We start from the raw sequence: 26,066 nt of genomic DNA, 5'->3' as shown, positions 1-26,066 counted from the left end.
GTTGCGTTGAGTTCGAAATTACGGTTTGAAAATTGAGCATGCGTTGTGAGATGCGTTTGCGTTCAAGGACTTGTGTAGAGTATGCTTCGGCCCTTAGAGAGGCAAAAGTAACTGTACAGCGATAAACCTAAACAAAGATAAAATTCCAGAAAAAATCAGTTTAATCCCAAAGGAAAATAATCTGAAGAGGCAGCACTTTGAAAAACCAAAGCACTGAGCCAGAGAAATATGAAACAATGATCCCACAAGAGCAGACTTCACCACGGGAACATGAGTGAGCACCTGTGTTGCCAAGTTACCAGAGGCAGATGCCACAGCCTCTGCTAACTTATAACTGAAAACAAATAACCAAGAGATTCACACGTAAACAAAATAGAAAACTTCTAGGACTCTAGAATGTTTTGACGAAGCAAGTATGATGCCTTAAAATTGCTATCGTCAACGATCACATTGGTGTGTATTCAGCATTTCTCACAGTATGAAACAGCATACGTGCCATGACAACCTCCCACGGATCTGCATCCTGTGGCCAAGGTGCCAAATTGCATGCTGAAATGTGTTATGGGTGTTTTTTTGTGAATTTCATGTAGCTGCCTATGAATATAATTATAGGTGAATGGAGGTGCCTGTGTATTTGTGTGCACCTTGCTGGAGCGTATCTGTCTGTAGATGTCTGTCTGTTGCCGTATGCGGTACTCCAGGTCGGAGACTTGGGCCTGAAGCCAGTTCCAGTGACTGATGATGGCAGCTCTGTCCACGGAGTAACGACCTTCTGCTCTCCTCCATCTGAGAAAATACACAGAAATGCACTGGTTACATTTAATATTAACATCAAGTATAACAATCGTCAATGCTTGATTTTTGCCTTATCTGCCTCAGTATTAAGTATGCACACCAAACGTTTCTAAAGAAAACTTTTTTTTTCCATTCCTAGTGACATGTTGATTAATAGCTTAAATATCATGTTACTCAGGTAAGCAAAGTTAATTTGAATTTGATGTAATTTGCCAATTCTGATCTTAAGACATTTACTGATATTTAACAATTTACTTAATTGGTTAAAGGATTAGTTCACCCAACAATGATAACTCATGATTTACTCACCTTTAAGTGATTTTTTTCTTTACTCAAACCTATCGTTTTGCTTCAGAATACATTCATTGATCGACTGGGGGCATGTGGATTACATTTATGTAGCCTAAATATGCCTTTTAGACCGTCAAACAGCCAGCAGCGTCATGGCACCCATTCACTCTCATTGTATGGACAAACAGTGCTGAAATGTGCTTATAAAAATTTCATTTCAGTTCTGCTAAATAAAGAAAGACATGCACATATAGGATTGCTTAAAGGGGAGAAAATCACGAGATAATTATTATTTTGGGTTAACTAATTTAATTTCCGGTCCGCCAATAAATAGCCAAATATAAAATAAACACAGTCATAACTGACTTCATTCGGTCAACAATTAAATGGTTAAAATTAATAATAAATTATTCATAATGCTTATGTTTTTATTGTTGTAGTCTAGATCAAACTTCATCAGATCAGATGTAGTAGAGTCAAAAAGCAGAAATAAAAAAAGTCTGTTATGCATATCTGGTTAGATACTTGAATGTAACACACAATCATTTTCCAATTCTACCTGTACTGCTCATACTTTATAAAAACATGGCAAAACATTATTGTGGAAGTGTCAGCTGTACTGACGTAGAGTGAGCAAATGTGAAGTAACTTCCTGCCATCTGATGCACCATGCAGGGCATGGAAGTGAGAAATCAAAACCAAAATTAAATTTCACTTGAAGTCACCAAGAAAACCCAGTGTTTCCCATTAACTACCAAGACTGTGGCAGCACAGTCTAATTTGTCCTGCCACAGTTTCATTATGAACCGAAAATATTTTAATACCTTTCATAATAACATAAAAAGGTCTCTAACGTTGTGTTTTGCACTGTTGCTTCGGCAAAGCATCTCTTATTCCCAGTCAGTCCACAGTCCAAGTTGCCAACTTGGCAACTTACCAGACTCCTTAAGTGACTTTTTCCCACAAAAAGCACCTTGCGCCAAATCTACCAACTTTTTTTAAAACAATCTTTAGCTATTTTCCATAGAAGCGAGTCACCAGTACTGCCCCGCAAACATGAGGTCTTGCTTTCCCATCGCAGGCACACCTCTCTATGTGTCTAATGTTCAGTGAGTGGCAGAGAGGACCAGCAAACTGACCACACGGCAGCTGACATAGACATGAGGACCAATCAATAATCTGTATTGTTTGCTCCTCAATTTTAATAAAAAAAATGTAATTGACTGTTTAATTAGATTTTTAATCTTCTCATGTGCTTATCACCATCTTATCACTCACTAATCACAGGGGTTTTGTTCATTCATGTTTCTGAACTCTCTGAATTCAGATAATTTCAACAATTCTTACATTGAATAAAGGACAAACACATAATAATAAACTTTAAACTTAAATAAATGTATATACACATAATACAAATACACACAGCCTTGGACATTACACACATTAAAAAAAATAGCTAACATGCCACACTATAAAATACTACTTTTGAAACACTTGCCTGAAATGTTTCTCTTAAAAATCTTTTTGTCTGAAGGCATATGCTTAAATGTTTGAAATTAGTTTTGGTCGACAAAAATATAATTGTGCTACCATAATAATTTATTTCATAACAAATAAAAAATTAAATGAATAGTTTTTTAATTGATGACTTGGGCCAAATAATAAAGAAAAGCAGCCAATAAGTGCCCAACATACAATACCTACAATACGGTTTAAAAAGCATAAACCGCACAAAGCATTTCAGGAGTGTATACTCCCAAAAGTACAGAAAAGAATGGGAGATAATCCCTGAATTCAAGGGGTGGCTGTAGCCCTATGTGAGCAATGCCACAAGGGCTTACTGTCTTTATAGTCCCTGACTGAAAATGGAACATCCTTGTGGTTTGCTACCATCTGGATAACATTTCTACTAGAGCACAACATTGTTTACAAGAGCACAAAGTTCTTAATAGATCTAGCCTCTTAATTTTGCTCTCAAAGTGCACCAGATTGATACATTTCATTTTAAAATGTACATTTTCTTAAGGGAGGAACATGCCCCCGGACCCCCCAAGAGGGTCCAAGGTCCACCAACCACAGTCTTACAAAATCCTGTGGGAAACACAAAGCAGTCTCATACAAAACCTTCACTAGCTTGTGATGTGCATGAGACTTTCACAAGCGATTGATGAGTAGCACTTTTCCAAAAGTGAAACTTTTGTAATCCACTTTAAAACAAAATCAACCCAATGCAACAAACTAACCTCTGACCTCTTTACATTAGTCCCAGTCAATTCTTGTATAACCGTTTTTCTCTTGGCTTGTTCAGTGAGGCAATAAAACCCCAATAATCTGATTGCACAAGATTGAAAATAAAATGACTGCAAAACACAAGGAGAAAGAAACAGCACCAGCTTCAGCTAAACAAACTGGCATGACTCAAGATTTCCCAGAATAAAAGATAGAGGGAGAGAGATATAAATGATATAGGAACAAAAGGGAAATGCATCATTGAAACCACTGGAGAATGAGAAAATAAATTGCTGAAGGATAGAAAGGGACATAGAACCTTTCTTGTTCTCTTTTCATCAGTCCACTAAGAACAGTCTTTAAAAACTGGAATTACACTGAGATCTGCTCTAAAAGTTCAGGAGGCGCCTGAACACATCAAAAGCTCATAAAAAGCAAACTCTATCTCTCTCCTCCTTTTAGAAAATATAAAATCAATACAAGAAAAACACGCATTTTGTTTCAACCCTTAGGATTTTGCTTTGTGTTTTACTTCATTCATGTGGACTCCACAGCTCTCAGATGTATATGGAGGCCAATCAGTGTATTCATATGGATTTTCAACATTTGATTCAGAGCAGATCTGAAATACAGCTGTGTAACTGCCTGAACACTTGAATATGCACAGAAACATGAAAAAGGTTCAGACAGGACTATGGGCTTTTTGGTTATATTCTTTAAGAATTTATCATAAAACTAAGGGTGGGTGGTCCAACGCATAGTTTTTTTTTTATGAGATTTTAAGAGATCAAAACATAAATGTAGAAAAAGTTGTTTTATTGTTTGTTTGTTTTCTGTCATCCAAAAGTTCCTGCGACTCATACCAAATTGATGTCAAACACACATGCTTGCATACAAAGAAACTGGTTAGCACACCATGTTTCCCTGGATCAACTTAACAAATCCTGAGCAGTCTTCATCCTCTCCTGGAATTCCATGTTTTCCCTCTTGCGGTTCTGTTGAGTGTTTTGCCTTTTTTTGCGCATTTGAAATTTTTCCACATGGGGGCAGAGAGGGGGAGGGCAGCTGTATTACACCCAGCAGGCCACAAGAGGCATGCGTGAATGGACATGATCAAGTATGTTTTATTCCAGTACGTTAACTTGAGTTTTTCAGAAGCTTTTCAATACCACATAGATAAATCGAAAAAAATGTAAAGTCATCAAATCTGAGTAATCAGATGTGGTAGAAAGAAATGTAGAATAAGTGAATGTGAGGAGTGAACTTGAACTGTTTCCTTGAATGTTGTCCTCACAGGAAGCAGGAAACATATGCATACGCCTTCAGATCAGATCAAAAGATTTTTAAGATCGTGAGAAACATTTCAGTTAAGGGTTTCAAAACTTTTGACCGGTATTGTATGTACATAATAAGTACACTGTATCAAATGCTTAAGTACATAGTATTTCTCCAAAAATACTACATACAAAATGAGTCATGTTGTTCAAAACCTGTATGACTTTGTGGAATGCAAAAGAAGAAATGGTTGGCAGAATGTTCAGTCTTAGTCACCATTCAAGCAGCTTTATTCCACAGAAACAAAGAAAGTCATATATGTTTAGAATAACATGGCAGTTAGTAAATTAAGACGATTTCCATTTCTGGCTAAACTAGAACTAAACACTCCATTTCAACAAACAAAACAATGTCGCCACAAAATGTTCACAAGAAAATGACAAATAACCTTGATGGAGTCAAAGCCAATGAAACCGCAAACATGTAAAGGGCAAAGAATTCAAGAAACCTTCCGCTTGATGCCAAGTGAGTCACCATAAGAAAGAGACCAATTGTACCAAATTAAAATCACATTAAACCATCTTGAGATCAAACTTCAGATTTTATGATGCACTGCATAACTCGGAAAAGAATCATTATCAAATTTTTGTTAAAGAAAACATTCTCACCCCTAGTTCCAATCCTTGGCTATTAATTAAATTGAAATGTGGGGGTTTGAGTGGTCCTCTTTAACTTGACAGGAACATCATATGACCATCACATCTGGCACATCTGGCACATTGACAGAGCACTTAAAATCATAACACAAATTTCAAGCAGACAGCAACCACTCAAGAGTCCAAATTTGTCTCTAAGTGAAGAGACACAGGACAGTTGATTAAACAGAAAGAAAAGTAGACATACAGTGGGGCTCAAACGAACAAGACCACTTGTGAAAATGCTTTCTTTTCATATAACTTAAATAACATTTTTATTATTATTTCAAATTATATTAATAGAATAACAATGAGTGTAATTGAAAAATCATGAATATTTATATATATTTAGCATGTCCCCCTTTTCTTGAAAGATAGCATGCACTCAAGCTGGCATAAACAAAACCTGATTATTCATTCATTTGCAGAAACCATGTCATCCAATACGATTTGAGAATATTCCAAGAGCATCTTGTGTGGTTCAATGAAAGAAAGGAAGTCTGATCTTTTGCACAAAGTTAACGTGTCAATGTCTCAAAGTTGATGATTTGATTAGTGACCTAGAAATAGCTCAGAATCGAATATTTCATCTATCACATAATTAAATTTAATCATACCCAGATTTAAATTAAATTTGAAATGTGGACTTCTGAACCTCCCTGTTAATATGCAAAGGAGCTTAACATCCATCTTAGGGCTGGACGATATGGCCAAAATTGATATAATAAAATACTTCTTAATTTTGGTCGATACGATTTAAATCCGATATCGATATGAACAATATAAAAGCCTCAGAAAAACTGCCAAGAACACCTACAACGGATGTCTGTACCTACAAACTTCTGCTAAATTAATTTGCCAAGTGTAAGAAACCTTATATAAAACCATATAATATTTAAGAACTAAAAACTGTACAAATAAATTAATGTTCACCTTTTATTTGCACTTAGCCTTCATACAAACAAGAAATGTCTAATAAACATAATACTCACCTTTGTCAATATTAATATTTTTAACGTGAAACTACAACATAGGCTGATTATCTTTATGATTGAAACAAAGGTTCTTCAGCTAGGATAAAGAATATTAAAGTGCTCAGATTTGCAGCAGAAAACAGAAGAAAAAAAAAAAGAAGAAAAAAAGTGAACAACAACAAAAACTTGCTGGGGCAGGGACATTGTTGAGGTTGATGACACCCTATGACATGCTCTAGAGGTTTCTGGCAAGAAATACAAGCTGGTCTACATTATCTGGCTTCAAAGATGCCCTTTGACATGTGACAATGTTGCCACCTGTACAACCCCATCTGAGGCCTGCCCCCCTCCCCCCCCCCAAAAATATAATTAAAAGCCACGCTGTGAATTGTAAAAAATATAATGATATATACTTAAAATATCCAAGTAGAAAAACAATACAAACAGGCCAAAAAATGCATCTTAAGTTCAGAAACATTTGGAGTCCCCCCTCCCTTGCACCACAGTGGTTTGGTCCACTGCCTGCTTTCCCCCTTTACATCTCCCCCCCACACACACACACACACACACACACACACACACACCTGGTGGAGTTCGAATTGCTTTGTTAAATGTGGAACTCCAGCAAGTAGGCTGGCAGCGGCAAGGCCATTTTATTCACTTTAAGCATCGGATGAGGTGATTATTTTCCCTTAAATACAGATGAAGCAGAGTCATTAATTAATCATGACAAAAAATTATAACCGATATATTTTTTCATGAGTTCGCTACATTTTTGATTATAATGTTACCTAGCTTGTTTGTGAACTGATATTAGCCTAATGTAGATCTACAGTTGTTTTGGGTTTTGCTCAATAAGATGTTACATGGCAGATCAGTGGTTTGGCTGCAGTTGAATATCTAAGAGACCCCTCTGTCCCCGACGAAACCTAAAATATTACAGAGGACGCAAGATAATTTTATAATTATAATATGACCGTGTGGTGAAATAAGTAGGGATGCACCGATTGTGTGATTCTGGGCGTACGATACCGATGTTTAAAATAACAATTTGGCCGATGTGATACAGTTTGTTTATGCTGTTATTTAATCCCCCTTTTGTTCCAGTGAAACAAAGAAATCTTCATTATAAAAAATGCATCACACTATCTTTGAGCACAAATTCAATCACACAAATTTATGAAACCTTCTTTCAAATAACAAATAACAAATAAAAAGCCTTTTTAGCCTGATATTCACCTGCTATACAGCTAAATCATATTAAACTAGTCTAAATCACAGACCAGACAGTAAAATCACCACCAACATGTTCTTGCACTTATTTGAAAACAAACCACACGTGCGCACGGCATCCGTTGCCCTCTTACGTCAGTGTCCAGCCAGTGGCTTTGGGTTAAATTGTAGCACCACCTGTTGGATCTTCTCCGAAACTGCAGCTGGGTAGGCAACAGTGGTCCAAGTCATCCGCAAATAACCAAGACATATAAACAGATAAACATCGGTCACTGCCATCGGTGAAGGACATCGTATTTGCCGATAGGCCGATGTCAGTCAACAAGATGAAAATCGTCCGATACCGATGTTTGGCCGATACATCGGTGCACCCCTAGAAATAAGTCTTCTGTGTACACACATCCTATAGACGCTACAATTTTGCCTCCATTATTTGTGTCCCTTTCAAAAATTGCCATGTCACGCACGTAAACAATTGTGTTCTGCTATTTCTGCTCGGCTTGAATACAATGAACTGACGGCTGCGACCTGAACGTTAGTCAGAGACAAATGCTGTAAATGTAGCCTATCGAAATATCGGAAATGTGTTTAAAAATCATATCACCATTACTGAAAAAAATTATATGGCGATACATATTGATATTGAATTATGTCCAGCTCTAGTCTATCTGATGATTTATATAGACTATGACCTCTGTACAGACCAAACTGATAAAGTCTAACATAAGCACTCCAGCTGAGACAACCACAGCCCAAAGTGGGAATTTGTAGAAGGACATGTGCATGCCATCCCAAGGTAAAAAAAAAAAAAAACACTACAGAGGCCGAACACGAACACACACACACACACACACACACACACACACACACACACACACACACACACACACGTCCTTGGGGTTTTGTGAACTCAAGCAGTACCGAGAGGTGCAATAGAAGTGAAAACCTTATAATAATCATTTCACTGTATCTGAAATCTAGCCAGACTCTTTCCCACATCACTGCCTTAACGATGAACTCCTCAGCCACTGATGTAAGCATACATGCAAGCACACCCTGCTCTTTCAGGAAATGACAGTAAGAGGCAGAGCAGCAAAATGAAAACAGGAAACCAAGCCTACGGTCATCATTAAGTGTAACACAAAGACAGCTGAGAGATGAGAAACAATATACACAACTTCAGGCATGCAAATACAAACAACCTTGAGACAAAATTATTCATTATAGTGGAGCTAACATGGTTCAAAAATACTTCAATACCATCAATAAATGTAACCCCCCCCCTCCCCCATGCATTTCATAATAGTCCTAATGAACTATTTAAAAGCACCATGTTCTTAAGTGCTGTCTGCAGTAAGCGTTTTAAGAGAGAACGTGTGCGCGAGACAGAATCTGTGCTGACTTCAAGGCCCCAGACAGTGCAGCTCAGACATGACATGGGCGTCGTCTGGAGAACAAAGAGTTTGATGTGCTGAGAGAGAGGTCCCACCCCCTTAAGGTCACATGACTGGTATGAGGCAGACATGGGGTAAAAACAAATGGAAGAAATGGAAGGTGTAAGAGAAAGAAAAAAGGAAAAGAATGGGCCATATTTCAAGCATGAATATAGTGTTTAAGCATGTTTAAAATAGTTTTATTGTATTGTTTGGGAGCTGTATGAGGCTGTTCCAGCATGGCATTATGTGCAATGACCACAATAAATAAAAAAAAAAAAAAAAAAAAAAGGAAATATAACAATGTGAGAAAAGCACTCCATATATTGTTTGTCTTTTCCTTTATCTTACACATTGATAATGTTTTCAAAACAGTTCTTTATTAATTTGAACTGATTTCCAAATGTTTCGCACCTGTACCAAGCTATGCAAGGTATGAAGAATAATAAACTGGTTATAATCGCAAAAAAACCCGACAGGGTGCTCATAGACCCGGACACAAAGCTACTAATAAATAAATGCACATAAAACAATAATTTGCATTGAAACACTGTTTTTGAGAAATTTTGAGAAGGAGATTGCGCGGGGTCTGAATTCCACCTCAGAGTTCTGTTGGTGTTCATTTAGAGAAAATGACCATGTGAATGCTCATTATATTGCTTATTATAAGACATGCCAATTAAAAGAAATGAATGTATATGAAGTACTGATTTAAGTTGAAATACATTTTTGGCTTACTTGTAGAGATCAAGTATGTGAAGATATGAGAAGTAGGAAAGATGACTCGCAATACCCAGATGACCGGTGAAATATCATTTGATCCCCGAATGCGCGGTCATTATTCAGAAATACCGGACCGGCATGGCCGGTGCGACTGACCAATCAGGATAGAGTATTCCAGAAAGCTGTGTCTTAAAACAAAAAAAGGTAACAGAAGTATTTATGGCCTGCGAGGACATAAATTCACAAGTACACACAAAATTGAATATCATCTACATAAGCTAAGTGCACTCATAGCAGAGTCTTTTGGCTTATACACTCGAGAATGTGACTGAAATTTCTCCAGCAGTGGCATATATGGATGGCGGACCTGGACTCTCACACTCCCCACACCAATCCACCCACCCCCTTTCATATTACATATTACTGTCATTCAGTATATTTCCGCTGTTTTGCTCCACTTCACAGAACCACATGAGTGACCAGACCCCAAACATTCCACCTAAACCCACCTCTTCACATAGTGTGTGAGGGAGGCTATGCTTTAATAGATAACATTCTGAACTCGTAAATAACGCACCATATCACCCAGAGTCATGTGTGGGGGGCATTGACACTGACAGTCAAGGATCTGGGCTGTCTGATAATAAACCTGTTTCCCATGTTACAAACAGAAATAAGCTGCTGAGAAAATAACCTCAAATTGCTACAACTAGAGATTTGTGTATTTTGGGACCAGCTGATCAGTTATCACAGATTTGCAACGTGCCAACTGCAACATATAAGCCCAACCATGTAAATATTTCCAGTGAAGTTTAGAGAAACACATCCTGGCATCCTGAGGCCACAGTTACTACTTGAGCTTGCATGTGATGTCTTTCATATTGAAATTTGTTTTGAATAAACAGGATGACTTTAAACTTGCTTAGACTTTTTTTGGTGTTAGTCTTAAGCCTTTGAATATACTATGACTAAGGCCTGCACCGAACCTGCGACCACAGAATTTCTCAGAAAGCCACTAGAATTCCACAGAATTATATATATATATATATATATACATACATACATACATACATACACACACACACACACACATACACAAATAAAAAAAAATCACATCCTCTGCCTTGTCTTTTCAACGTGTTTCTCTATTTTGATGCTCTAAGCTACAAATATGATATTAGAATTTTCAATCTTTGATAAACATTATCATATTTAAATCTATTCCACAGACGGTCGACATATTAACATGTGCAGATTATGAATAGGTGTACTGTTTGTATGTGAACCGATCAAAAGTGGAATGTATACCAGGGAGGGAGAATAGTGAGGTGAATCCCAGATAGAATTATGTAGTAATTAAAGGGAAAAAGGGTAAAAGGGAAAGAGAGGGAAGAAATCAAACTGACTAAAAAAGGTAGTATGGGAACAAGTGACCGAGCAAGTGTGAAATGTTAGCAATGAATGTGGTTGAAGCTTTCCAGAGAGGGCCCTATGTTCTGCTATAAGCAGCTCCAGATGTTTGGCGATCAGGGTGGGGAAATAGGGATGCACTGAAATTTCAGTCGAAAATGGCATAAAACAAACATTTGAACTAGATTCTTCACGATTATGAAATTTGACTGACGAGTCATTTTCAAACAAATAATTGCGATTAAGTATCTGTTTAGGGCTGTGATTAATTGTCATATAAATTGTAATTTTTTTTAAGGTGTGCTTTTTTCTGCATGTGTGCTTCATACACCATAAGTCATTTTTGACATACTGAACTTCAAATATATAAATTAAATAATAAAATAGGAGTAAACTAAGGCTTTAAAAACTTATGAATATGAAACAAATTTAAGAATGTACAAACTAGGAACATTTGCCATTACACTATAGTTTAAAGCCATATCACCCTGCATCTCTTTCCTGGTTGCCCACTAAAGCTAAGCAGGGTTGAGCCTTGCCAGTACCTGGATGGGAGACCTCCTGGGGAAAACCAAGGTTGCTGCTGGAAGTGGTATTAGGGAGGCCAGCAGGGGGTGCTCACCCTACGGTCTGTGTGGGTCCTAATGCCCCAATATAGTGACGGGGACACTATACTGTAAAAAAGGCACCATCCTTTGGATGAGATGTTAAACCGAGGTCCTGACTCTCTGTGGTCATTAAAAATCCCAGGACACTTCTCGTAAAGATTAGGGGTGTAACCCCGGTGTCCTGGCCAAATACACCCCATTGGCCCCTGTCTACCATGGCATCGTATTAATCTCCATCCCTGAATTGGCTACATAACTATACTCTCTCCTCTCCACCAATAGCTGGTGTGTGGTGGGCGTTTTGGCGCACTATGGCTGCCGTCGCATCATCCAGGTGGATGCTGCACACTGGTGGTGGTTGAGGAGATTCCCCCTATACTATGTAAAGCGCTTTGAGTGCCTAGAAAAGCGCTATTTAAATGCAAGGTATTATTATTATTATTATTATAAAGTGAAACTTGAGCGTTTGTTTTCAATATCAAGTTTACACTTGTTTGTTCACATTTTCGCTGGAGTTTGCTGCGAGCCTGGCACGAGCCTCTGCTGACAGAGTGAGCGTCAAAGTGCTTCACATCTGCAGTGCTGCTCAGTGACGCTTGGACTTAGTTCAATGGAACGATTGGAATTTGAATGCCCAATAATCACGGTTGTTTCAAATAAACACGGTTAGATCACAATCGCTGTTAGATCAAAAAAAAAACCAGTTAATTAATAATTGCGATAGGCCTTGAATGAAAGTCCTTACTAAAATACTAAAAACAATGTTTTGTTGAACATTATAGAAGTGAAGTGGTCACTTTCTTGATCATTAACAATTTAATAAATCAATCCTAGGTCTGCACAATTATGACAAATATCTAAATTGTTGATTATTGCTCTTGAAAATTGTATGAAATTACTGTGGTGTCACCAAGCAGACAACCGCTTCTGGGTTCTTCAGTACAGCAGGTCATGGGCTGCGCTGCAGTTCCTTTAAAGCATTACATAATGTAATTATGTTTGTTAATGTTACTAAAAGTTTATTATAAAAAGGTATACATTTGGTTTAACGTGAATATATGTAGATTATTTTTGAACTATTGACAAAACCATTTTTAATTTCAGTCAATATGCCTGTGTCATGTATCATAATGATGTATTTCACATCCGCACACATTTAACACACTTCCAAAGCCTGAAAAAACATGGCATAAAATAAAAAAATACCACCAGACTCGCAATATGTGTCTTAACTGTTTAAATCATTGGCCCACATACAGTAAATTATAATGATATATTCAATAGTCAAACTGAACAGCCGATTTAGATTGAACCTCCTTACTGCATTTAAAATCCCGTATTGAGATCTTGTTCACATAAGATCATCGTTAGATCATATTTGGCCTCAAATCGGTCACAGTGGTTGCACTTTGGAAGGTAAGATCAGCCGGTTTGTGAGTTTGTGTGATTAGTTCAAATTTAAATCTACCAACAGCAGTTGTGTGTCAAATATGTATTTATTTGAGCAGACATGATAACAAAGATGATCCGTGAAATATGACGTTCAAGAATTTTTCTATGTCCAAAACAAGATGACTACAAAACAAGCCACTTTATAGCTGTTTAATACTTCAATACAACAGTTATTCTTTTTATTAATAAATTATACACAAAAATCAAGCAAAGCAACAATACTCAAACTCACCCCTTATAATGACTGATGCTGTCACTCAATGTTTGAGCCCTGCAGCTCAGCACAAGCTCTCTGACACAGTTCTGTACTCACAAATGCACACATAATAAATTATAGTATTATAGTAATATAATTCAAACACCACAATAAATCAGTTATTTAGACACTCTCTGTACCTTGATTATAATGGTTGGGATGGTTTTAGTTTTGTTGCATTGCTTGTTTACCTACAGTAAATAAAATGACACGACATGCAATGAATTAAAAATAATTCAAAATTGCACACTTTTGTTCTACAGCTTCTTTGAGTGTCAGATGTTTATTTAGCACTCATTTTCGTGTGCCATCACAAACAGAGATAAAAAAGTAAGCAAGCTTCTGGACATCAGACTATTTAAAACTTGCACATATGGATTGGTTGTCAAGACTGACTGGACTACAGACTCACTGCATCTCTGATTGGCTATTGTCGTTTCATTGCTCAACGCACGCGTCTGGGATTGGTAAGAAACTTAACTGCTGTAAAAAACATGTTCTAAATAGAAACCATTGACGCAACAGCAGTACACTTAAACAGAATAATCGTTCATTTTCACGATTGCATAATCGTGACAGCCGTAATCGTATTTCACCATTTGGTTTTAGATTACTTGTGCAGCCCTAATCACTCCATCTCAGATGTAGATGCTTTAAAGTTAATTTTGGTGCTACCATCAACTCTGTGTGCATTTTAATATATTGCATAAAATCTGCTGCATGGAGAATGTATACGCTCACTTGAGGTGGATAAATTTTTTATTCGATAAGAAGAAATGCACAAACTATAAATGGAAACACATTTACCAAATAAATTCCTATTCAATTTAACCAGAATATAAAAATGTAACAGATGTGCATAAATAAATAAAAAAATCAAGTGACTGAATAATTCATTCATAACTGGAAGAATCAGTGGACCAATCAATCATCGCAACCGTTTTGTTACCCTAGACATTCTGAAATACCGGTGTCCAAAAAATTCAAAGCCTGCATAGAGTTAGCAGAGCAAATAAGTTAAACACAAACTTGCACTTTTTTAAGAAGAGCAGGTTTATTGATAGGGGACCCATTATGCAAAATTCACTTTTACATGGCGTTTGTACAAAAATGTGAGACGGCAGTGTGTGTACACAACCTACCTACAAATGTTAAAAGTCCACCCACTCCTCTTTCTTATATTTCTATAAATCAAAAACAGTGTGTCAAAATGAACCGTTTTCATTTCTGTTCTAACGATTTTGCTCTAGAGCAGGCCTCGCCCCACAACTGGTGACGGACTCCACCCTATTATCATAGATCCTCCTCTGAGTGATCTACATGCAGTCTGCAATTATTTTCTGCGCTGGAGCAGATACAGTGAGAAGAATAATGTCTAAGCTTCATAAGCATCATAAGTGTTCTGTTGTTGGCTGTAAAAGTGAACATAAAGAGTCTTCATGTACTCCTGGCATCAGAGCCACTGAAGACAGTGGACAAGTTTTGTTTAAGGAAATGTGTCCCAAAACATACAAAAATGTTAGTATGTTTATGCAAATAATTTTACACCGGACTGCTTTGTGAATGAGTGTCACTATAAAGCAGGAAAAATTCCAAATAAAATTATTCTCACGCATGGATCAGTGCCAACTGTTTGTGATCCAGCTTTATATCCTGAAGATGCAAGTATCGCACTTTATATTATCTGAATGTTTGCCAGTCGCCTTTCCAAATGTGCTTGTTAGCTGATTCCACGGCTAATGCAGCTTAAGTTCACATTGTCTCTGATTGTATTCACAGAGCTATGTCAGGGGTGGAGAGCAGCAGCTCATTTGCATTTAAAGAGACACATGAAAATAGCTCGTTTTTAATCCCACCCACAAAGAGGCATTTACAACATGGTATAATAAATGATCCGTGGGGTATTTTGAGCTAATATTGACACATTCTGGGGACACCAGAGACATATTTCATCTTGTAAAAAGGGGCGTAATAGGTCTCCTTTAAAGAATATCTTAAAGATCCACACCGCAAAGACATGATGGAGGAACGTACACACACATAGTGCTCATTTCCAGTCATGAAACGAGTTATTTAAGTGGTTTGTGGGGCTGTGGCTCAGGTGGTAGAGCGGGTTGGCAGTTTGATTCCTGGCCCACACGACCCCACATGCCGAAGTGTCCTTTGGCAAGACACTGAACCTCAAGTTGCTCCCAATGGCAGGCTAGCACCTTGCATGGCAGCTCTGCCGTCATTGGTGTGTCTGGGATGTACCAAACACCTGCTGGTGTGACATCAAACAAGCTCTGATTTGAAAAGCAATTACTCACAGCCTACGGGAAACCGAAACCTTAAACAACCAACAATGAGCTAGCATAACACTAATGTTTTGGTACTGACGCAAGTAGAGAGTGAAAAAAGGAAATGTAACAGCCACAAAGACAAATGTGTTTGTGTATACACACAGACAAGCACATGTATAAAACTATTTATCCTGATTCACAGTACATTTAAAGGGTGCATATCATGGAAAACAACTGTTACTGTAAAGCTCCAAAATGACATAAAAGGACCATAAAAACACCATTAAAGTAGTTCAGGTGACTTGTGCATTTTATTCAAAGCCACTTGAAGGGGGTGGTGATGGTGTAGTGGTCTAAAGCACATAACTGGTAATCTGGTAATCAGAAGTTCGCTGGTTCGATCCCCACAGCCACCACCATTGTGTTCTTGAGCAAGGCACTTAACCCCAGGTTGTTCCGGGGGGATTGTCCCTGTAATAAGGGCTCTGTAAGTCGCTTTGGAAAAAAGTGTCTGCCAAATGCATAAATGTAAACGTGTGATAGCTCTGTGAAATCACAAAAGGCTGTTTAATAAGTAAATACGAAGTATACGCAGCACCAGTGCGTTAGTGAATGGTGCTGCTCTGTTGACACAAACTCACGCACAGGCTGGAGAGATGCATGCAGAATTTCAAAGTTTTCTGTGCAAAAAAACTCAAACTAACATTAAAAAAAGTACACTGATACACCAATCAGCCACAACATTAAAACAGCGCCAACCTCATCTCAAAATAGCATTATGAGATGCTATTCTTCTCACCACAATTGTACAGAGCAGTTATCTGAATTAACATAGACTGTCAGTTTGAACTGCCAATTATCTGTTGGTGTGATAAAATTATGAAATGAAAAATTTTCAAATTTTGCTTCATGAGAAATAAGGGCTCGTGGGTTTAATCAGCGCTTTAAAATAATGTGTGAAAGTCAACAAATGAGGAAATAACTTTTTTTTTTCCTATTGCATAATATAATAAAAATATTATCTAAATATAATAAAATATGTATATATTTTTTTATTAAAAAAAAATTATAAAATAAATACATTTACAAAAAACAAGCGTAAATATAAAATCGACCAAAACTAAAGTTAAGACCAAAAAGACATTAAGTATTTAGAAATATTTTTATATTTTAAACATAATTTTTCATGTCATTTATAAGTTTAAGCCTTAAAAGGAAATCATAGTTTATTCCTACTTTATATTTTGATTTATATATTGTAAGTTAAATGTGTAAAAATGACATTTTAAGGTGTATGAAGCACAAATGCAGAAAAAAGCACCCCTTAAATATGACAATTAATCATGAAAGCCCTAAAACAGAAAATTAAATCGCAATTATTTGTTTGACAATTAATCATAAGCCAAATTTTATAATCTTGACAGCCGTCTCAACTCCATAACAGCTGTCTGACACATTAACCCAAGACCGTTATTTATGGATCCAATGCTGAAAAATAAGCAAGGCCAAATCGTTTAATAAAAAAAATAAAAAAATAAAGAGTTGATGTTCTGCCACATCTATAAAACTCTGTACTTGTTTGCCCAATACATTTGTTGGCCTTATACTCAGCTAATGGGTGCCATTACTCAAACAGTTGCTTCAAGAAAGTTCTGGCACTGTTGATTCAACCACCCGGGTGTGAATTCTAGTACCACGACTTCTTTAGCTTTAACAATAATCTCTTAAACCAAACAATGAGCAGCAGAGCCTCATCTGATTGGTGGAGTATGGACAATGGATGAGACTGATTCTATGTCGTCATAATGCTTATGATGAGCCATACAACTAAACTGCTATGTGTGGGTGGCATTACATTCATCAAGAGTAATCTAGACAGCACAGTGATCCTTTAAGCACAGAGGTACAGACCACCCTTAGGAAAGGGCATGTGCCCTGAACCACAGATATGATCACCCACATATTTCATTACACAAAGAATATGCAGGTCTAACCAAGACAATGCATATTAAACAGTTCTATTCAGTCACTGTGCCACATATATTATTACAGGCACACAAACACCATCCTTTCATTATAAGCCAGTCTGTGTGGGTGCTGCCAGGTGTTAGCTAGAGCGGCCTATGCTGTCGGTATATCTCTATTAGCAAAACAGAGTTGCTGAGAATGATCACCAAACAGTTGATTTCATAATAAATCAATAAATAAAAGCATGTTTGCCTTTTCATGGTTTCCATGGAGATGCTCTGCCATCACCAATAAGACACAAGATGCGGTGGGTTGGTGCATCCTGTAGTCGAAAGGGCAACAGGGTGGCTTAAACAAGTCGCTGGCGGTTCAAAGCAGAGCTGATGTTTAAAAGGATGCCCTTAAATACTCATTTGAGAGCTGATGTACCATTTTTACACTAATGGTTAAACAGGATAAAAGTTAGGATAGATGACACACAGTACATATAAAGTACATGCAATGGTGTGCAATAGAGGACTGAAAAGCAGAGAAATGGAGGTGAACTTTACCTAAATTTAAAGAAACCCTCTGCATCATGGATCAAACATCTTGTTACATGTGTAAATCTGTGTAAAAGATATCTGCATTTCATAAAACGCTAGTACATCTTATTCATGTAGCACAGAGCCAGCTAAACAGAGTTGCCTCATATTGACAGTCCTGAGAACAGAGAGGACAGTGCGCAGCTGGGTTTGCCCTTTAAGAATCAGTCAATCAGTCTCTGCTGCAGGTTAATCTACAAATTATACAAGATCCACGGTCACTCACTGACTTATTGAGACTAACATTACACACATCTCCTTTTGTGGTCCACAGATGAAAGAATGTCATATGGGTTTGCAACACCGGTATATGTCAGATGGAGCATCAAAAAGATGGAGATGAGATGTATCAGGTGTTTAATAGGATGAAATTATCTGTTTTAAATGTTTCTCTTCACACCTCAGTTGTTCTGGTATGTTTACACAAAGCATTTTTGCTAGTTCTGCCTTAATCAAAGGTGCCGTAATATGGGCTGCATGATGTGATGAAGCAAAGACTGCTCCAAAATCACCCGCTTGCACTATGTAGTCAGCTTTGTTGTTTATAAACTGGAGCGATAGTTTAACGTGTCGATCGCTTGCAGAGATAAGGTATAACGTCATGTGCAAGCCAAATTAACGGTATACAACACGCTGCTCACTCACACTAAACTTGACTATCCAATAAGCGATATTCATTAATTTAGTTAATACACTAAAGAATATTAGTAATTTCCATGTAAAATTGAGCTTTCCGAAAATTTCCACCTGATTCACGAAAGCTTCGTATTCCCCTGATTTGTTAGTACAAGCTTACATATGAATAGTGAATTCCAGACGTTTGTAAATGGAGCATGAGTGCACGTTCATTCACAATTATCATAATCTACGCCCAAGAAACACCATAAGGAAGGCTTCAGACTTACTAGTAAATGAGAATAGGAAGCTTCTAACACCTATGTGAACAGTAATACGTTGTTTTTTTTTAGTTTTTTTTTTAATTGAGTGCATTCACATTGTAAAATACTAATTTAGCAAATACTCGCATCTGAAAAGTGAGGAACTTAGTCATATTTGCTGTCACCAAAGGTTCTTTTGTGAATTAAACAGCCCAAGATGTCAATAAAAATGGTTTGACATTAAGCTTTAGTGTAAAAAAAATATTTCCGTTCGTGCCGACAATAGGATGTCCATTGCATTCTCTGGTTCAGTTCAGCGCATCACCAGCATCATTGGAGAAAATTCTCGAGTAGGCTAAATCCATGACTGTATAGTAGGGATGAGTTGCGATCTTCGAATGGTCGAATAGTCGAACTGCGTGCGAAATTCGATCATAAAATAGCTTTTTCGAATATCATTATATTTTCCGCGCCTACCATCACAGATCGCGCAGCAGGGTATTTTCAGGTCAGGGACACAAGGTGTCGCAAACATGAATGAAACCCCCTACTGCGTGATCTAGCTAGGGTACACGTTTTGTACATAGTGTAAACAAGAAACAGAAGAAGAGCATTGCCGTTAACTCTGCGACCAACCATGCAACAACCAAGAAGCTCCGTGTGGGACTCATTTAAAAAAATTAACAATCATAAAGTTGAGTGTAAATTATGCCAAGCAAAGCTGGCATACCACTACTCTACAACAACGATGCATAGCCACCTGAGATCAAAGCACCCGGCAGCAGCTTCATCATCCTCAGGCAGCACGCAGCAGTCAATGGCTAGTTTCTTGGGTAGACGTAAGTTGGATGCTAGGCGCAGTGAGCAGATCACTATGCTAATTACTAAGATGATAGCTAAGGATATGCTCCCTGTCAGCGTTGTTGAAGGAGAAGGTTTCCGGGAGTTAATGAAATTCATTGAGCCTGAATACACCATTCCAACAAGAAAGACAATCACAACCAGAGTAGAAAAAATGCATGGTGAAAGTGCAACTGATCTGTGCCGCCGTTTAGCGAGTGCTCGTACAGTTTCATTGACCACGGATTCGTGGACGGCACTGACAACTGAATCATATGTTACGATCACTTGCCATTACATGCTTAACTGGGAGATGCAGAGTGCCGTTCTGCAGACCAAAGCCATGCCAGAGCGACACACGGCTGAAAATCTGGCACTTGTTCTTTCTAATGCTCGCGACCAGTGGGGGCTAACTGGAAAGGTCACAGCCTGCGTGCATGACAACGCAAAAAACATGGTTTTGGCCAACGCTAACGATGAACTTGAATGGGACTCACAGCCCTGTTTCGCACACACACTTCAACTTGCAATAAACGATGGTTTCAAACTACCGAACATAAAACACATAATTGGAGCTGCTAATCGCCTAGTTTCCCATTTACACCACAGCACAGTTGCAACACAGGCATTAAAGCAAAAGCAACAACTCCAGAATTTACCTGAGCATAAGTTAGTGCAATCCTGTAAGACCAGGTGGAATTCAGTGTATGACATGTTCCAGCGCTTATTGGAGCAGCGATGGGCCGTGTGTGCTGCCTTATCAGACAGGAGTGTCACTAAGCTATCAGATGCACACACCCTAGAATTGACAGATGATAGTTGGATTGTAATGGAGGAGGTCTTACCCATGTTGCACTCGCTAAAATGTGCCACTACTGCCTTGTGTGGGGAATATGAAGTGTCCGTCTCCATGGTGTACCCGGTGACCGTAACTTTACTGTCCAAGCATCTCAAAGAAATCCCAGGGGAGAGCGCCAAAGTCAAGGGATTCAAAAGCACAGTGTCTGTATCACTGGAAAGGAGACTCGGTCCTGCAGAAGTCAGCAACGCACGAAAGGTTGCATACATCGCATCATTCCTAGACCCAAGGCACAAGCACCTGAGATTTGCAACAGACGATGTTAGAGGCGCTGTGCAGGCCGAAGTCAGAGACCTCCTGTCCAGCATTGATAACGCTGGAGACACTGACGTAGAGGAGAAAGGTCTACCGAACCACCAGCGGCTAAAAATCCACGAAATGACACCCTCTCTGCTGCCGCGATTGCTGTTTTGTTTGGCGATGATAACATCGAGCAGACAGCAACAGCCACAACCGAACTCTTGCAATACTGTCAAGACATATGCCCACCAATGAACGCTGACCCCATGACATGGTGGAAGGCCAACGAGAAGAAATATCCCCGCCTGGCAAAGTTAGCAATCTCCTACTTGAGTGTGCCTGCGACCTCTGTGCCATCCGAGCGGGTCTTCTCCGCGGCTGGACTAATTGTTAATAGGTTGCGCTCGCGTCTGCTCCCAGAACATGTTGACATGCTCATTTTTTTGAACAAGAATATGACATATGCCTAAGCGTTAGACAATGAATAGTTACACTGATTAAAACTAATTTGTTCAAAAAGTAGGCAGGTTTGCATAAAATCATTATGACATGTCCTTCCGCATTTATTTTATTTTTTGATCTAACGAGCATCTGGTTTGGCGATGCAGAAACGGACTGTCTGAATGTTTTTTTTTCCTTTTTTTGTTCTTCCAATTAGCCTACTGTGTAAAAAAAAACACGACAAAAACAAGTTCCTTGTTCAATTAATAAACAGTTTGTTTGATGACAAACCGCAAAAGATTAAATTGGCCTCCCTTTCTGTCATTGTGAGTGTGCGTTTTTTTTCCCTTCCGATTTTCGAACAGTATTCGACTTTTGCTCCTTGATTATCGAATGGCATTTTTGGCAGATATTCACATCCCTACTGTATAGTGATACTTCCCTTGCAAAAAAGGAAGGGATTTGTTTTATTTAAAAATGTAAATAAATTGTCAATCACATTAGAGGGCATTATTCTTTGATGAAAATCAAACGCAAACCCATGTCATGAACTTCTGCTGAAAATAAGCGGAGTTTAAAACTGCACAATGCAAGATGTTCAAAACATTGCCCTTACCTTACACCGGTTCACAGTGGTAAGACTATAAAAAATTATTTGTATTTTGAGCTGTCGGTTTCGATTTGGCGTGAAATCGTTGGCTTATGATGTTCATCTTTGCATCATTATGTCATCTCCACACACACAGGAAAGTAGTACTAGCTTTCTCATGTTCCAGCAGGAGAAACTAACAACACTGTTCAGCTCAGTCACACAGTTCAGCACAGCATTGTTGCAGTCTAGATGGATGTTTTTCCAAGTTGTTCACCTGCTATAATATGCTTGGATATGTTTTCTGGTAGGGTTGTTGACGCTTATATTGCTAGTCATGCTTTTATGAATCGAACATGACTCGTGTGTTACCCGATCACGATGTATCTACGTTGTACTTTGAAGTTACTGTGACATGTTTAGTATACTTTCTGAAATTAACTTCTTGTAATTGTTATATTGTATATTTAAGCTTATCATTTATAAGTTAGTTGGAGTAATATCTGCCGATTTATTGGCCTCTGCTATATATCGGTCGACCAATAGATTTAAATTATATTTTTAACTAGATCACAGGTTGTCACTGGTAAAACCAAGAATGGCTACTCACTCCAATAACAAGTAACTTCAATAAAACAAAGACATTTGTTATGAAATGACAAACTACACATTTAGCAACTATAAAAACAAAATAGAAACTTTTTGAAACTGGCACAATTGTAACAAATTAATTATTTAATAGGACTATATAAATAATAAACAAATATTAATTATGAATATGAGTAGAGATGTTCCAATCAATGTCTTAAATCAGTGATCGGCGATCAGCCGATTATGCCTAGATTTAGGGCCGATATTTTTTGCAGCATGCAGGCAATCACACATACACTGCTCCTCTAAGCAATGAGTGCTTTCTCAGCCCTTGAAGCACAACAGAATGGCCAATGGAGGGTAAAGTTGTTGGCAATTCTAAGCGTTCACGAATTTTCAGACATGATGTAATTGAGATGAATATGCCGGTTTGTTTTTAAAAATGTGTAAGAATTACATGTGTATGGATATTTATTTGCCCATTTTCTAGAGTCGTTACGGTAGTTATTCAGACTCGTTGCACAGTGAACAGGAAGAGGATGAAGAGGCTGCTTCATCCTCATGTTTAAAAACAAATTAAACAATAAATAAACATGCAAATACGTCATACATTATGTGAGTTGTGACAATCAGATGTTGTGTTGAGTGATAGAGACTGTTTGAGCAATCATGAGCCCTTTTAGCTTTACTCTCTTTAACATGAGCACTGTGTCAATCAAAGACGAGCATTCTTCATGTGCTTTTAATATCTCAGTCACTCATCCCAATTGAAATCAGATTAATGTTGGTCACGATACCACCAATAATAAATATAACCGTTTAACCTTCAATAACGACACTGCGTCTACATGCGTTTGCTTAATATTTAGTGATTTGTGTTACAGCAAAACTCAGACAGTAAACGGACCATAGATATTAATGATTTCTCACTTGAGCAGTTTTAGAGCTTGTTATGAATATATTTGTCTTATTTTTGAATGTGGTATGTGATGCTTTCATGGTTTTTACTGTTTGTCAGTATGTCAAAACGGCATTTTGATATTGACAACAGAACTATTAATAACCGTTTCATTACTGTTGAACTTGGGCCTGTTCAAGTGTAACCGTTTACGTGGTGTTAAGTGGAATTGCGAAATTTTGAATTCGTTTTTATAGAATTAATTTTTTTGTTGTGACTATTCAAGTTAAGCGGTTTACATCATTTGTAAGTGTAAGATTTGTGATTTATTTTTGTACCTGAATATTAAAGTTAAAATAAGCAATTACACCAAAGTAGAAGTTGATTTTATATATGAGTAGAGGTCGACCGATATTGTTTTTTTCAGGCCGATGGCTATGCCGATCTTTTGAAATCCGGGTTGGCCGATGGCCGATTAATGCTGCCGATTTATTTTGGCCGATATTTGGCCGATATGTGCTTGTTTTTAACCTCTTATTTGAACCTTTTATTTGAAAGATAAAATGTAACACAAATAATTACTTTAGACAACATTTCTCAACAAATATATTTATTGAACACTTGACCAATCTGCACTCGTACACTTAAAATTAAAAATGTATAATGTAAAAACATATTGTATAAATAATGTATAACAAATATATTAAATAAACAAAGCAGGTGTTACAAACTGCTCTGAGACACGAAGGTTGAGATCCAAATGCAGCTTTAATTAAGGGGCAATCCAGACACGTAATCCAATATTCAGAGCATCCAAGAGAAGCACAGGCATAACTAGAGATGGTATCGTTAAGGTTTTAATGGTATTACTACTCTTACCGATACTGCTTATCGATCCGGTACTTTAACGGTATTCTTAACGGTTCTTTTTGTTATATATAAAATTTTATTTCAGGAAGGTCTACTAACATTACTGTTCAGGTGTGGTCTAAAAAGAAATCTAATAATCTAGTAATCAATTGTAAAATAACACTGCATAGTTTATCATAGATAGATTAATGCTTATTAATGCAGAAGTTATTCATTCAAGAGCTGTATGTGATTTTCTCTTTGCCTTTTGTTGTTTGATTCGCAGTAATGGCTCAATCGTCACATGTTTATTAGGATGCTTCCCCTTTAAGGCCGAGTTCAGATCTAATAGGCTCCTGATGCAGCATATTTTCTCCCAACTATTTCAATAACTAGGTCCATTTAAGACATAAACTGTGTTTAAGTGAATCTCCAAGCCGGTCGTTATGACATATTTTTGTGTATAGTTGATCGTTTAGACGCATGAAACCCAAAGTAGCCTATAGTTTGCTTGTCTCTTTGTGGTCTGTTTCGGAGCACGCGCCGCCTTGGGACCGGTATCTCTTGCGCTCTTTTTATTATTAAACGCGTCCCGTAATTTAGCAACAGTAGCTAGACTGCATTTTACAACAATCACCGATCGTGCAGATTCTGACATTAAGTTTGAGTTTTAGGGAGAAATGTCAGTGCACCGCTGTGAAGGGAAGGAAGTTGTGCTAGACAGAATGCGACTTATGTATAAATATTCTTTTTATAATCTTTGGAAGGCGAAATCTAAAATAAAATCAAACTAATAAATCACAGATCTAAACCAGGCTACGTTTGAATGTATAGTTCTGTCACTCATTAAGCGGGGCTCGTGTTGGGCTCGCTGTGGCACCGCGTGAGCGAGATCTCTCTCTCTCTCTCTCTCTCTCTCTCTCTCTCTCTCTCTCTCTCTGAATAGCTAAATTGCATCACAGACAAATGGTTTCATATTATTATACATAGAAATGGCTGGCGATTTAAAATAAATTTCTCTTTATAGCCATAAAGAATGTATTTTCTTAATTTCTCCAGTACCGACAGCAGAACCGATAACGTCCGAGCTTACCAAAGCCAGTCCTTCAATAGCCTATAGTGCGTTGGTATCTTTTTTTTATTACTTATTTCTCTGCATTGAGTGCCAACCCTCTCAAATATAAGACACACAAACAGAACAAATAAAAGTCACAGATTCACTGTCTGTAATTGCAAAATTCTTGCTTGCTTATTGTGACATGATAGCAACCCTTCTGCTGTGATAATGGAAATTCAACTACGCCATCAATATCCAAAGTAGCCGAACGTCATGTCAACTATCGCGTTTGTCACGTTTTTTCTTGAAGTTGGCAGTAACATATCAAAAGTTTTTAATTAAATCTAAAGAAGTTATACAAATGTAATCCTTACTGTTTTCTCCAAGGAATTTAGCTCCTTCCTTAGGCACTGAGGTCTGCTCACTCTGCTGGAAAATGACTCTAGGGGCAGCGTGCGTCGAACATGTGTTCCACAACAACACTAGGCTGCCCACAGATGCGCCTGCCTAATAATCGGCTTGATATGCGTGGATATTGGCCGATGCCGATTATGTAAAAAATGCAAAAAAATCGGCCGATTAATCGGTCGACCTCTATATATGAGTTTTATAAAAA

At 37.8% G+C, this 26,066-nt stretch overlaps 1 protein-coding gene across 3 annotated transcripts in view; it reads right to left on the bottom strand.

Annotated features, from left to right (window-relative positions):
• kansl1b (KAT8 regulatory NSL complex subunit 1b) overlaps nucleotides 1-26,066 on the bottom strand; it is an 89,969-nt gene that overhangs the window by 22,631 nt on the left and 41,272 nt on the right. For all 3 annotated transcript variants that reach the window (XM_052138663.1, XM_052138664.1, XM_052138662.1), the window contains exon 3: nucleotides 645-786. In XM_052138663.1, coding sequence (XP_051994623.1) covers nucleotides 645-786 — 142 coding nt within the window. The remainder of the gene's footprint in view (nucleotides 1-644; nucleotides 787-26,066) is intronic.

This window comes from Xyrauchen texanus, chromosome 12 (assembly GCF_025860055.1).
Source record: "Xyrauchen texanus isolate HMW12.3.18 chromosome 12, RBS_HiC_50CHRs, whole genome shotgun sequence".
Classification (NCBI taxonomy): domain Eukaryota; kingdom Metazoa; phylum Chordata; class Actinopteri; order Cypriniformes; family Catostomidae; genus Xyrauchen; species Xyrauchen texanus.
The sequence above is the reverse complement of the archived record's forward strand: the minus strand, read 5'-3'. Positions and strand labels throughout refer to the sequence as shown.